Source organism: Schistocerca piceifrons, chromosome 1 (genome assembly GCF_021461385.2).
Source record: "Schistocerca piceifrons isolate TAMUIC-IGC-003096 chromosome 1, iqSchPice1.1, whole genome shotgun sequence".
Lineage (NCBI taxonomy): Eukaryota > Metazoa > Arthropoda > Insecta > Orthoptera > Acrididae > Schistocerca > Schistocerca piceifrons.
In genome coordinates this window covers 121,134,634-121,149,195 of record NC_060138.1, presented here as the reverse complement: position 1 = coordinate 121,149,195, position 14,562 = coordinate 121,134,634, and the positions used below count along the sequence as shown (strand labels likewise).

The 14,562-nt window shown below is 38.8% G+C and overlaps 1 protein-coding gene across 1 annotated transcript in view; it reads left to right on the top strand.

Annotated features, from left to right (window-relative positions):
- The window catches only part of LOC124782574 (kinesin-like protein Klp98A), a 376,800-nt gene that overhangs the window by 257,906 nt on the left and 104,332 nt on the right, over window positions 1–14,562 (top strand). Inside the window, exons 9-10 of the mRNA XM_047253951.1 lie at window positions 8,227–8,463; window positions 10,236–10,425. Of these exons, the coding sequence (XP_047109907.1) occupies window positions 8,227–8,463; window positions 10,236–10,425 (427 nt within the window). The remainder of the gene's footprint in view (window positions 1–8,226; window positions 8,464–10,235; window positions 10,426–14,562) is intronic.

Genomic DNA, 14,562 nt, shown 5'->3' with positions numbered 1-14,562 from the left:
AATTAGAACTCCTCTACTCTACCTTGCAAATAAAATCCTTGATAATGGCATTTTCCCAGATTGCCTTAAAACTACGGCTGAGTTGTCCCTCTACTGGCCAAAATCATAGAGAGCTGTTCACATGCACAGATCTACATGTATTTTGAGAGCAATAAATTACTTAATGACAGCCAGTTTGGATTTTGAACTAATCAGTCAACCATAAAAGCTATTGAAAGTTTGATAACTGAAATCCACAGAGCTTTTGAAAGGAAACTGACCACCTGTGCAACACTCATAGACTTAAGCAAAGCATTTGATTCAGTATCACATGAGATAATTTTTTTAAAAAATTAGAATATTATAGTATTGCAGACAAACCACTTACTCAAATTAAATCATACCTAAGTAACAGGCAAAAGTTGGTGTATGTGAACAATGAAAGGTCAGAACTAATGAAATTTAAGAGAGGAATTCCACAGGGCTCCATTCGTGGACCCTTCCTCTTTATTGTCTATGTTAACGACTTCTCAAAGCATATAGCCTGCAAAAATGTCTTATATACCGATGATATGACCATGATCTCCACAGGTGAGAGTATGCAAGAGGTGGTACATAAAAAGAATAAACGTCTTGAAAAATGTAGGGTGTCATATATTGTTACGTATAAACAACACAAAAACAGAGGAAATTTATTTTAATCTGAAGGTATGGAAAGAAGAGAATCACAGTGTCAAACTATTGGGACTAACAATGGACCAAAGGCTCTCATGGGATGACCATATGCTGTGAGTAAAAGTTTATTGGTGCTTTGCTACTATGCGATCTTTCAGTCACAGCTACAACATGGGATTCTGTTATGGGGTAATTCAACAGGCATAAACTGTGTGTTCAAATGGAAAAAAAGGCAACCCACCCCCTCTTAACTACACTCCTGGAAATGGAAAAAAGAACACATTGACACCGGTGTGTCAGACCCACCGTACTTGCGCCAGACACTGCGAGAGGGCTGTACAAGCAATGATCACACACACGGCACAGCGGACACACCAGGAACCGCGGTGTTGGCCGTCGAATGGCGCTAGCTGCGCAGCATTTGTGCACCGCCGCCGTCAGTGTCAGCCAGTTTGCCGTGGCATACGGAGCTCCATCGCAGTCTTTAACACTGGTAGCATGCCGCGACAGCGTGGACGTGAACCGTATGTGCAGTTGACGGACTTTGAGCGAGGGCATATAGTGGGCATGCGGGAGGCCGGGTGGACGTACCGCCGAATTGCTCAACACGTGGGGCGTGAGGTCTCCACAGTACATCGATGTTGTCGCCAGTGGTCGGCGGAAGGTGCACGTGCCCATTGACCTGGGACCGGACCGCAGCGACGCACGGATGCACGCCAAGACCGTAGGATCCTACGCAGTGCCGTAGGGGACCGCACCGCCACTTCCCAGCAAATTAGGGACACTGTTGCTCCTGGGGTATCGGCGAGGACCATTCGCAACCGTCTCCATGAAGCTGGGCTACGGTCCCGCACACCGTTAGGCCGTCTTCCGCTCACGCCCCAACATCGTGCAGCCCGCCTCCAGTGGTGTCGCGACAGGCGTGAATGGAGGGACGAATGGAGACGTGTCGTCTTCAGCGATGAGAGTCGCTTCTGCCTTGGTGCCAATGGTGGTCGTATGCATGTTTGGCGCCGTGCAGGTGAGCGCCACAATCAGGACTGCATACGACCGAGGCACACAGGGCCAACACCCGGCATCATGGTGTGGGGAGCGATCTCCTACACTGGCCGTACACCACTGGTGATCGTCGAGGGGACACTGAATAGTGCACGCACGGTACATCCAAACCGTCATCGAACCCATCGTTCTACCATTCCTAGACCGGCAAGGGAACTTGCTGTTCCAACAGGACAATGCACGTCCGCATGTATCCCGTGCCACCCAACGTGCTGTAGAAGGTGTAAGTCAACTACCCTGGCCAGCAAGATCTCCGGATCTGTCCCCCATTGAGCATGTTTGGGACTGGATGAAGCGTCGTCTCACGCGGTCTGCACGTCCAGCACGAACGCTGGTCCAACTGAGGCGCCAGGTGGAAATGGCATGGCAAGCCGTTCCACAGGACTACATCCAGCATCTCTACGATCGTCTCCATGGGAGAATAGCAGCCTGCATTGCTGCGAAAGGTGGATATACACTGTACTAGTGCCGACATTGTGCATGCTCTGTTGCCTGTGTCTATGTGCCTGTGGTTCCGTCAGTGTGATCATGTGATGTATCTGACCCCAGGAATGTGTCAATAAAGTTTCCCCTTCCTGGGACAATGAATTCACGGTGTTCTTATTTCAATTTCCAGGAGTGTATAACTATAAGCTGCACCTTGACCTGAAATATTTTATAATTATAAATCTTGAGAATTGTAACTCTAAAAAGATTCTCTGATAATGGAGATATACAAACAAATAAATTAAGTAGAGTTAATGGTGTGTTATCAATCATGGGGTAAATTCCTCTGAATGGAATGAGATACCGCCAGATTCTTTGGGTTTAAAGACCTTAACTAATAGTACCCTGGTAAATGTAATTAACATTTAAAATAATAGGGTATCTAATCCTAGTTTATTATTTAAATTTACAAGGATTGGGTACAAGAGAAACCAGCAAGGAGCATTTCAGCCTATTAAACTATATTTATAACTGCTTAATATACGTAAAAGAAAATATACAATAATTTATGCAGAGAATGAATTTACATTTGCACAGCACCAGAAACAACTGCATGCTTGATATACTGTATTCTAGGCTGTCACTGACATACAACAGTCACAAACACCTAAGTCTAAAGTTATATAATAAACTGCCACAATCAGTCAAACCCCTCACCCTCTTTAAATTTAGGGAGGTATTAGACACATGGTTTAAAAGTAAAGCATACTACTCAATTGATGAATATCTTGCAAGTAATTTGGAAGGAACGTGTAAACAATGAAATAATGTACCTATCATTTACTAAATGTGTAAAACTGTGTAATTAATTCTTGAATGTAAACTATATGATTATTACTGAAATCTTCTGATCAGTAAGAAGTTTATGTATTTATGTGTAATGTAAAATGATGATGTGTGTAAAACGTAAAAATTACTAACTACTAAAAAGATGTATTTATATATATGCATGATGCATAATGTAAAAATTAGTAACAACTATACTTTTATGAAAATGCAAAATGTATTTTGATGAAGCCAATTACATGGTAAAAATGCTAAGCAACTAATAAATAAAAATATAACATACACTCTTAACAGGGCGTACACACCTTTTAGCATCTATGAAGAGAAACTATAACCTAGTGACTATCATATCATCAAATAATTATGACTGTTCATTTGTAGATGTAATAGTAAAGTTTCTAATGACAATGTTGTATGCAATTTTCCAGATTAATTACAGAAAGTGTAGTATGCAGTTGACAATAATCCATGCATTAGGTAAGAACACCAACAATTCAAAACAAGCCTATTTAATGATGGAATTGGGTTTCACAAACTCTTCATTCCAATTTAAGCTGTTATACTTCATATGTGACATTGTGGCATATTGCCTGCTGGCTTTTGTCTCAAGACCTTTGACCAACATTTGTTTAATGATTTTTCTGGCTTTTTCGCCAGCATGAGTGGCTGGAATTTTCAAAGGTTCACACTTTATTGCTAGTGGCATACTAGAATTGAGCCCATGGCCAGAAAATATATAAACTTTGTGTACCAACATCTGAGGACATTTCCCTAGTCATTACAGCTGTGGTTCTCCACTTGTTACTTGCAACAGTCATTTGCAACAACACAGGAATCCAGGATCAGTTTACCTTTAGACTTCCTTCTTTTTTGTTAAAATTATTGTCATACTTACTAATTTTAATAGCTTTCCTGAGTAAATGGTTGTGGGAGCTTTTCTCCACACTGTTTCCTCTTCCAACATATCAATTCTAATGCAACTGATGGAGTACTCACCATTCCTCAGAATGCATTCCAGATGCTGCATCTTGTGCCGAAGGTGCTGTGGATCACACATTTATCATGCCCGTGTTACGAGGATATTACTGGCTTGGGTGATGATTTGAAAGCTTGTGCAGATTTCGGTCCATATGTTTCACTTTTTGATACATCCTGTGGCCCATGTTCTCACCAGTTCTTGTAACCAGCATATCTAGAAAGGGTAGCTGCTGATCCTTTTCTACTTCTGTAGTAAATTTAAAATTGGCTTGGAGACTGTTCATATATATTAGGAAGTACTGAGCTGTTCCGCAACATTACTGCACACAACAAAGTAGCTGACTGTGTGTGGGGTGCAAACGAGGGTTTTTTGATTAGATGACTCTCCATCTAGTCCAGATAACGACAGTTGTAGGAGACCCAGAAGTATAAGTGTAAGATTCAAAAGAATTCCCCCACAGATGAGAGCATCAGAATCCTAGTAGTTAATTACTGAATCATTCGCAACAAAATGCCACACTTTTAAGCACTCCTGAAAAGCAATGAAACTCACATAATACTAGGTACAGAAAGCTAGTTGAAACCTGAAATTGAGAGCAGTGAGATTTTTGGGAAATACGTAAGTGTATATTGAAATCATAGGCTAAAGGGAAATAGACTTGATGTATTTGTTGCAGTAGTCAAGAAACTTCAATCCAGTGAGACAGAAATTGAAGCTGCATGCGAGATTGTATGGGCGAGTCTCAGTATCAGGGGTGGTCATAAAATAGTAACTGGATCCTTCTGTTGCCCACCAGACTCATCTCCTAATGTAACTGAAAACCCTAGAGAAAACCTCAGTTCATTTATATGTAAGTTCCCTAATCATACTGTAATCATTGATGGAGACTTCAGTAATCCAAGAATCAATTGGGAAAGTTTGTTATTGGTTGGTGTGACAAGACGTCCTGCGAAAAGTTACTAAATGCCTTCTCTGTAAATTACCTAGAACAGATAGTTGAGAACCCCAGTCATGATGAAAATGGATTGGATCTAATGGCAACAAGTAGATCTGACCTCTTTGAGGATGTCAACAGTATCAGTGACCATGACATGGTTGTGGCAACAGTGACTACTAAAGTACAATGGATATCTTTAACAAGTAGAAAAAAATATATGTTCCGTTAAGTAGATTGAAAAGCAGTAGTGTCACATTTGAATGAGGAACTTGCAACTTGCAGCATAGGGCAGGAGCATGTAGAGGGACTACGGCTCAACATTAAAAGAATGTTGGTCATGCACTACATAGATATGTTCCCAGTAGGACTGTTCATAATGGGAGGTAACCTCCATGGTATACAGTCACTAAAAAGAAACTTCTAAAGAAACAGACTACTGCATAATAGGTTTAAAACAATCCATAGGATTATAGAGAGAGAGATACTGAATGAAACATGTTTAGCTGTGAAAGAGCAATGCATGAAGCCTTCAGAGACTACCATAGCAGAGTATAGTTAGATAATATTTCACAAAACCCAAAGAAATTCTTTTCATATGTGAAGGCTGTTAGTGGCACCAAAGTTAGTGTCCGGGCACTCAGGAATGAGACAGGAACTGAAACTGAGGGTAGCAAAGCAAAAGTTGAAATGCTCAACTCAATGTTCAGATGTTCCCGCATAAAAGAGAACCTGGGAAAATTGCCCCAATTCAATCCTTGTACCACTGAAAAGGTGACTGAAACAGTGTTACTGTCAGTGGTCCAATGAAATCTCTATCAGATTCTATGCTGAATTTGCGGCTTATTTAGTATCTTTTCTAATTGTAATCTGTCACAGATCCCATGAACAAAAAAACTGTGCCTTGTAGTTGGAAGAAAACACAGATTGTGCATGTTTACAAGAAGGGTAGTAGAGGTGATCCACAAAACTACCACGTAATATCTGTGACAACAATTTGTTGTAGAATCTTTGAATAAATTCTGAGCTCAAATGTAATAAGGTATCTTGAACAGAATGGCCTCCTCCATGCCAACCAGCATATTTTCTGAAAACATAGATCATGTGAAGCTCAGCTCAAACTTTTATCACATACATACTGAAAGCTTTGGATCAAGGTAGTCAGCAGATGCAGTATTTCATGATTACCAAAAAGCATCTGACTCAGTAACACATCTATAAGCTTATTGTCAAAAGAAATTTACGACTGGACTGAGGACTTTTTGGTAGGAAGGTTGCACCAGGTAATCTTCTATGGAGAATCATCATTAGGTGTAGAAGTAACTTTGGATGCACTCCAGGAAATTGTGTTGGGAGCCTTGCTGCTCATGCTGCATTTTAATGACCAGTACTCTTAATTGTACTGTTACTGCCTAAGTAGGACTGTTCAATCGGACTGTAGTCTTCTGAGAACTGTAATGAGGTGGCTGCAGGCGCAGATCTGAACTTTCCAACTTCCAGACCATAACTGTGCATCCTTGGTGCATAGTTTTTTATGCCTTTAGGCTGAAGAATGTCCTTGTCTGCCAGTATAAGGCAGAAGCAATGTAGTTCACAGTTGACAGTGCTCCCTTTGGTGGGTGTCTGTAGTGTCAATAGATGAATACAATACGCAGCAGGACATGGTGCAGAAAATGGTCTAATTTGGTAAGTGCCATATGGAGACAGCTGCTAGGAACTGAGAGGCACCAGGCCTGTGTTTTGGTAGCATTTTGCTATGTTTGTTGTGTACCCTTAAGCCTGATACACAACACTATTCCTTTTCCTTCCTCTATTTTAATTTTTTTAAATACATTTGGTATTTTTTAATTTGTGTATTAGCTTTCCACTTTTATTACACTTTCCTGATGTTTTATCAGTAATCTCAGTCTTGCTTATTACCGTATCTTTCACTTTTAAGTTCTCTGGTTTTCAAATCTCGTTCAGTGCAGGCAGCAACAATCAGTCTTCCCCTCTCATCCCCTCCAGTAAGTCTCACCTGACCCAGTGTTCTGGGTGACTTTTCCCTAATTCTTCCAATTTCCTAAACCTCAACATTTGTCTTCCTTCATCCATCTTCATTTCTGTTCACCCCTTCTGCAGAAGGAGCTAATGGCTACAGAAGCTTGCACATTTCCACATTCTTTATATGTGTTTTTTCCTGCCATCACTTGCAAGGGAACCTCCCCATCGCACCCCCCTCAGATTTAGTTATAAGTTGGCACAGTGGATAGGCCTTGAAAACTGGACACAGATCAATCGAGAAAACAGGAAGAAGTTGTGTGGAACTATGAAAAAATAAGCAAAATATACAAAATGAGTAGTCCATGCACAACATAAGAAACATTAAGGACAATGAGAGGCGAGGAGAGCCGTGGTCCCGTGGTTAGCGTGAGCGGCTGCGGTACGAGAGGTCCTTGGTTCAAGTCTTCCCTCGAGTGGAAAATTTAATTTTTTATTTTCAGTTTATGTGACAAACTCTTACGTTTTCATCACTTTATTGGGAGTGATTGTCACATCCGCAAGAAAACCCACATCGGGCAAGGTAGAAGAATCTTTTTACCCATTCGCCAAGTGTATAAGTTAGGTGGGTCGACAACATATCCCTGTCATGTGACGCACATGCTGTTACCAGTGTCGTATAGAATATATCAGACGTGTTTTCCTGTGGAGGAATCGGTTGACCTATGACCTTGCGATGAAATGTTATTGGTTCCCATTGGAGAGGCATGTCCTTTCGTCTACTAATCGCACGGTTTTGCAGTGCAGTCGCAAAACACAGACACTAAACTTATTCAAGTGAACAGATCATTATGTTGTGAAAATAAAAAATTTAAAATTTTCACTCGAGGGACGACTTGAACCAAAGACCTCTCGTTTCGCAGCTGCTCACGCTAACCACGGGACCACGGTGCTTCTGCGCTCATGTTATCCTTGATATTGCATATGTTGTGCATGGACTACTCAGTTTGTATATTTTGCTTATTTTTTTCATAGTTCCACACAACTTCTTCCTGTTTTCTCGATTGATCTGTGTTCAGTTTTTCAAGGCCTATCCACTGTGCCAACTTATAACTAAATCCGAGGGGGGTGCGATGGGGAGGTTCCCTTGTTAGTAGGTATTTTATGGGAGTCAGTCTACCCACATCCCATGAAGATTATAAATGTGATACCCAGATTTATTTTTATGACACCCTTAAAAGTGCAGTGGCACTAATATTTCTTACTCCTATAAATTTTTAATGTGTATAGAGTAGACAATTTTTTTGCTGTAACTTGTTTTAATAAAAGCATATGTTATTCTTTTCAGACAACTGAATCGCAACCACAGGTATTAGCACAGCTTCACCAAAAAGAAGTACAGGAGAAGGTGCTGACAGAAGAATGGGCGGAAAAATGGCGTGAAACACAAAAGATCCTTCAAGAGCAGAAAGCACTTGGTTTAAGAAAGTCTGGTCTGGGAGTTGTCCTTGATTCTGATATGCCTCATCTTGTTGGCATTGATGATAATGTTCTTAGCACAGGTGTCACGTTGTATCACTTAAAGGTCAGTAAAATTGAGACATGTTGTTCAGTAATGAGTAATGTATATAGTGAGAATGAGGAAATAACTTTTGTTTAATGTGTGTTTCTGTATTTCTGTTTATGTCTTCCCAAAGGAAAGTCTTGTGCAAATTCAAAAGTGATCATTTTGTTCTGTATTATTCTTTTTACTTACATTATGCTATCAACCATAATACATACTAGACAATTAAAATATATTTATGACTGTGAGGAAGAAGGGGATAGTGGGTGTGTGTGTATCTAAATGTGAACATTCAAAAGTCCACACAACTATTCAAGTAATATGATTTTTAGCATGCCAGTCATGTCAGTTTGCTGTTATTCATTGAATGAACAGTTCAGCTCTTGTTGTTAGCCCAATTACTTTCAATGTTGATATTTTCCCCCACATTTTTCTTCAGTTATACCATATCACACATAGTATATTGGCCAGCCTGTGGATAGTGGTCATGTACAATACTGGAATGTGACTACAATACTGGAATGTGACTCTGAAAATAATATACATTGTGTTCTCCATTGCCTTGTTTTCTTCCCAAATTTTGTCCATATGACTGGCCATTTCAGAGTTGTTAAATGTTCAGATGTGTGTGGATTCCTAAGGGACCAAACTGCTGAGGTCATCGGTCCCTAGACTTACACACTACTTAAAGTAACTTATGCTAAGACTGACACACACACACACACACACACACACACACGACCGAGGGAGGACTCGAACCTCCAGCAGGAGGCCACTCCGCATGGCTCAGAGTTGTTATAAATCAAATTTAATTAAAAACGAATTACTTGCTCTCGTCAAATTTCTTCATTGTGTTGTAGAGGGCTATGCTCCAATCACACTATTTCTATCCAACAGAACCAAATTCCTTTCGCCTAACAGAAGCATGCAAGTGTGAAGTGTCAGGTAGAACTGTAGTCGGCAGCTAAGTGTCACAATAGAAGCTGAGTGAAATGTTTATTTTAGAATGGTTTTTACTATATTTTGATAATGTTACTTATTACTGTAGATACCTAGGCTTGAAAGGGAAGGGAGCCTTTTCTGTGGGGTAGCAAAGGAAGTGAAGGTACTTTTTATGGATGTTGGAATTCATACAAACAATTGTTCTTATGAAGCTGTTAGAGGATGAGTGATTGACTTAAAAGAAGGTGAATGTTTGTGTTAGAGATGGAACAAAATGTATCTGGATATGGTGATAAGATTCAAGAAAAATGAGGAGGATATCTCTCTTCTATTGTTGCTTACAGTCAAGACAATATCGGTGACCATGAACAAAGCAGAATTTAGAATCTGCTTGCATAAAGAGGGCCCTCTTACTGGGTGGCTCATGAGTTAGGCTCATATGACTGAGTGTCATATGATGAACTAATTTATCTTAGTAGAGAGATTTAGCTGAGGCAGCATTTATAGCATGCAGTATTAGCAATGTTTTATTGCTATAAGATTTTGGCACAATAGATTGAGTGGAGACAGATGTGAATGACTACTTGAAATCTATTCACTCTACCTAACTTGATTTTATGTTTAGTCTTAAATCAGTTTGTGGTTTGTTTCACAAGTTCACAGTTGATTCTCACTCATAACAATGAGCAATTAAGCTAATGCGATAATGTTAAGAAAGAAACTTGGAGGTGTTCTCTTGAAGTATTTTGCTCTAAGTAGTTCCTTTAACAGTGTTTCATCACACAGTTGCCTTTATTCTATCCAATCTATAAGTGTATATTCATGAAACAGAAATAATAATTATTTTGTAGGAGGGTGAGACATTAATTGGTACGGAGGATGCACCCACGCAGCAAGATATTGTTCTGGATGGAGTTGGGGTTGAAGCAGAACACTGCAGTGTTCAGCTGAAGGATGGTGTAGCTACTCTCATTCCAAAGCATTCAGCGCAGTGCTGGGTCAACACAGTTCTGGTTGACAAACCAACTAGACTGTCGCAGGGTGAGATAAATTGCCTCTTTCTTGCTTTCTTTCAGCAATCATTTGTTAATCTTGGGCTTAACTCACTTTTATATGTCATTACACTGTGTTAAAATTTTAGTCTAGTATTTGACAAAGGCCCAATATACAACTCCTCTTAGAACAAAGATAGAAATGAATACTACATATTATCCAGATACAAACCTTCTCACCTGGTAATAAAGTTATATGCTATCCTGATTATGTTGTCACTGCTTTCTTGACCATCAAATCCCAAAATTATTAACCTTGAATCAAAATCTGTGTGTTGTCTTCATCAATATAATGGTAATTGGAAATGCAATGCTTGGGCATATCACATATTTACTAGGCTGAAGAAGCCAAATTTCAGCATTTTAGTCTTGCCTACTTGTATTGCTTCTTACGTCAGCTGCTTGAGTTATTTATTTATATAATTAATGTAATACCAGATCATCCTACATGGTCCCTAGACCTCAAATAAAATAACATTGTGATTGACAAACGGTAGTGACTGGAAACATTGTTGCTGGCTGGTATGCAGCATGACAGTTGCTGATGGAATTGATAGTTGAGCACACACTACACATTAAAAAAGTAGATGTTTTCTTTTAAGCTCCAAGAAAACATTTGCGTACAGATTGTTGTCGTTGGCTTCTTTGTCAGGTGTGAGGAGGGCAGTAATGGTGGTGACAGTAGTAGCAGCAGAAGCTAACCACATGTTAAAAGGTGAATAGCAGTCATAAGATGAGTGTTCAGTCATACTTAGTGAATGTTGCTAGTTCAAAGTTACCTTTTAAAGCAGAAAAATGATTGTAAGACCTGAACATAACTGAAGTCTTAGTACAACAGACTATATCACCAATGTATGCTTGTAAATTACATTGTGAATCTTTTGCCCTGCTGTCTGTAGGGTCACTACAACTGCTCCTACTATCAAGAAAATAATAGGTTACTCATTGTTAGTTTCCATTACACATTCATTCTCCCTTGCTGTAATTATTTGTTCCTTTATTCCACCCATGGCACTGTGCAACTCTCTTGATAAATTTTGCTTGCAGCATTCCTAGTAAAATGTTGTATTTCTTGCAGTGTACATTCTTATTGTCTTTTACACCTGTCCGTCTAAACTCCCAACAAGTAAAATGGCAGTGGTATGGTGACAGTCTCAAAAGGGTATGGCTATATTTTTTATCAAGTTCATCTACATCATAATGTTATTACAGTGGTTTATTCTAAGTCAGGATCTGCAATAAATCACCCTTTTGTACAGCTGGCAACATTCTGCCGTCTGGAGGTAACTGTTGGTGCCTTGTCAAAGACTACTGAATGATAGCAGACATTGTTCATTACACTTAATGTATCTTTATAATGGGGTCCTCCAACCACTGCAGAAAAGTCTTTTCATTCATTTCTTCATCATAGTTGCTGATTTTCATTACTTTAAACAGCATAAAGTTATGTATGAACACAGAATGAATATTTCTGTCTGTAGCAGTGTGTGCATTGGTTTGAAATGCCATGACAGGTAAAACCTGTGTTCCAGGTCGTGACTTGAATGCAGGACCTTGGCTTTCAAGGGTAATATTCTTCCATACTATTCAGGCAAGTCATAAATTTTCAAATAACTTACTGGAATTCAGCCAGGTAACACTTTCAGTGACCGCCGATATTTCGGCGGGAGAACACCCCACCATTTTCAAAGCAAACTGCTAATGAAAATGGCGGGGTGTTCTCCCGCTGAAATATCGGCGGTCACTGAAAGTGTTACCTGGCTGAATTCCCGGAAGTTATTTGAAAGTTGTATATGCCAGGAGAAACTCAGGTCTCAAGATATGAATTGTCCTCATAGATTGGAAAGTGGGGTACTGGCAGAATTGAAGCTGTGAGGATATACCATGAATCATGCCTGGATAAATTAGTCAGTAACAGCACTGCCCTTGAAATGGAAGGTTCTGGGTTTGATTCCCAATATGACACACAGTTTTAATATGACATGAACTTTCTATGAACCCAACTGACATATTTTCATACAGAAGAAGCATATTTTCATATAGAAGAAGCAATACACTAACTCTTCCAGTTGATACTAGCATTTAATAAAAGTAAGATTTCAGAACTCCCTACAGCTACTGATGAAGGTGGCTGTCAATAGCAAAATGCTGTTGTCTGTGTTAATGTATTTTATTATTGATGACAGTTTCAGTGAAGCAGCATGGATTTTTATTTTTATTCCACATTAAAAATATTACAATACAGGCTGATGTAAAGATTTTTATGTTCTGTTGATCAAATGTGATAGTTGATAAAGGTTTATCCCATCAGCAGCTCTATATAGTTGTGAAATATAATTTTTTGAAATATGTATGAGCTGTGGGGTACCATCTGCACAAAATTTATTGGCAATGTCATGACAACAGTTAACTTCCTCTGCAGCGTTTTTATAGTAATTTTTAGGATCTGTAACATCACAGTACTTTTCATTTCTTATATCAGATGTTAGAAAAATATTCATCATCTCATTTAAAAGTAGCTGCACATGTCTTCTGGTTGATAGAGTTTTAATTACTAACCTACAGCAAAATATTAATGCTTATCTGTACTATCATTAGCCAAATCCTTTGATATCTCAAAGAGATTATGAAATGTTTGGGATCTATACTTTAGGCAACTCACGCCTTTGATAAATATGACACTGCATCTGTGATATTCTCTTTTTTATGCGACCCTGAATAAAATTTTAAAAATTCTGTAATGTGATGTATATTTCGAATGGGGGCTGTGACTATCTAAATAAACTGCTTACAAAAGAGAAATGTAAAACATATCAATGAATCTAGCTTAGAACACTAGGTGACAACATTGAGTCAATTGTGGTACGATGTGTTACCATGTATAAAATGTATTTACTCCAGATTGGAGTGATATTCTACTTTCCTTCCAGCTATAAAAACAATTCTGGTATGAAAGCCACATTCCATATGCAGTAACAATGACCTACAGAAGACTCTGAATTAAGTGCAATGGATTACTTAAGCATCGTAACAACTTATAAACAGTTAACTTGCTATCAAGCTCTAATGGTAGACTACAAAGTACAGAAGAACTCAGTTTTTTAGCAAATATTTTTGTTAGAATCATTTGTTTGGAACTGCATAAGGAGGAAAATATGTGAACTGAATAATGGTTTCCAGTTGTGTTTTATATGGAAACAATAATTTTTAGACAGGTATGCTATATGGCTCAAAGTCCCTCAGTATTTGGCTCTCCTCTCTCTACCTTTTATAAGTAACATGCCAGACAAAGCTATGCATGTATCAGGTGCAATTTTCATGAAAATGCTGAGAGACAAAGCAGCCATTTGAATGCACTTTAATAACTTCCTTATGTCTTGACGACACTTTTATTATTTCCAAAAACACCTTATGCATTTTGGCATTGCATCGTTTTCAAAGGCTATAAAATACAACACAGAACTGGTATCAGAAGATATAAAAACGCCTTTTAAAACCAGAAGATTTCCAACCAGTGTTAACTACAAATTATTTTAAGGTTATTAGTATAGTTGTCACCAACTTAACAACTATCTTAAAAGTCTAGTAGCTGTGAAGTCATTGGTTTGAATCTCGACGATAGTAACTTGTGGTTTTGTTTGCTAACATTCCAAATTTATTAACAAATGGTAACATTAGTTAACAAGTATTGGACCATAGATTTTTATAAAAATAACATCTTTCTATTTCTAATTAGTAAGTGCATGGTGCAATTAGAGAATTAGAGAAGAGAAGAGAATCAAGTGAGACACTCAGCAAGCAGACAGAGAGAAACTTTTGAAGAAACAAGAACACAAAATGAACTAATTAAAGTTGCAATGAGTGAAGTTCACGAAATACAGCAGTAGCAAAGCAGAAGTAGTGAAGATCAAAGTTTGGCATGTGAAGCATTGTGTCATGATCTTACTAAATACTGCATCTCTGCTGTTCCAAACTGAAACCTTCTTCATGGATGAGTGGAAGGCTACCATAGCATATACCCCCACAGGGGTATAGAGGTGGGTTGCAGAAACATTTGTTATACATAATGATCTGAAATTTAAATGTATTTTTTAAAAAGTTGCTACCAACGAGATTCGAGCCATTG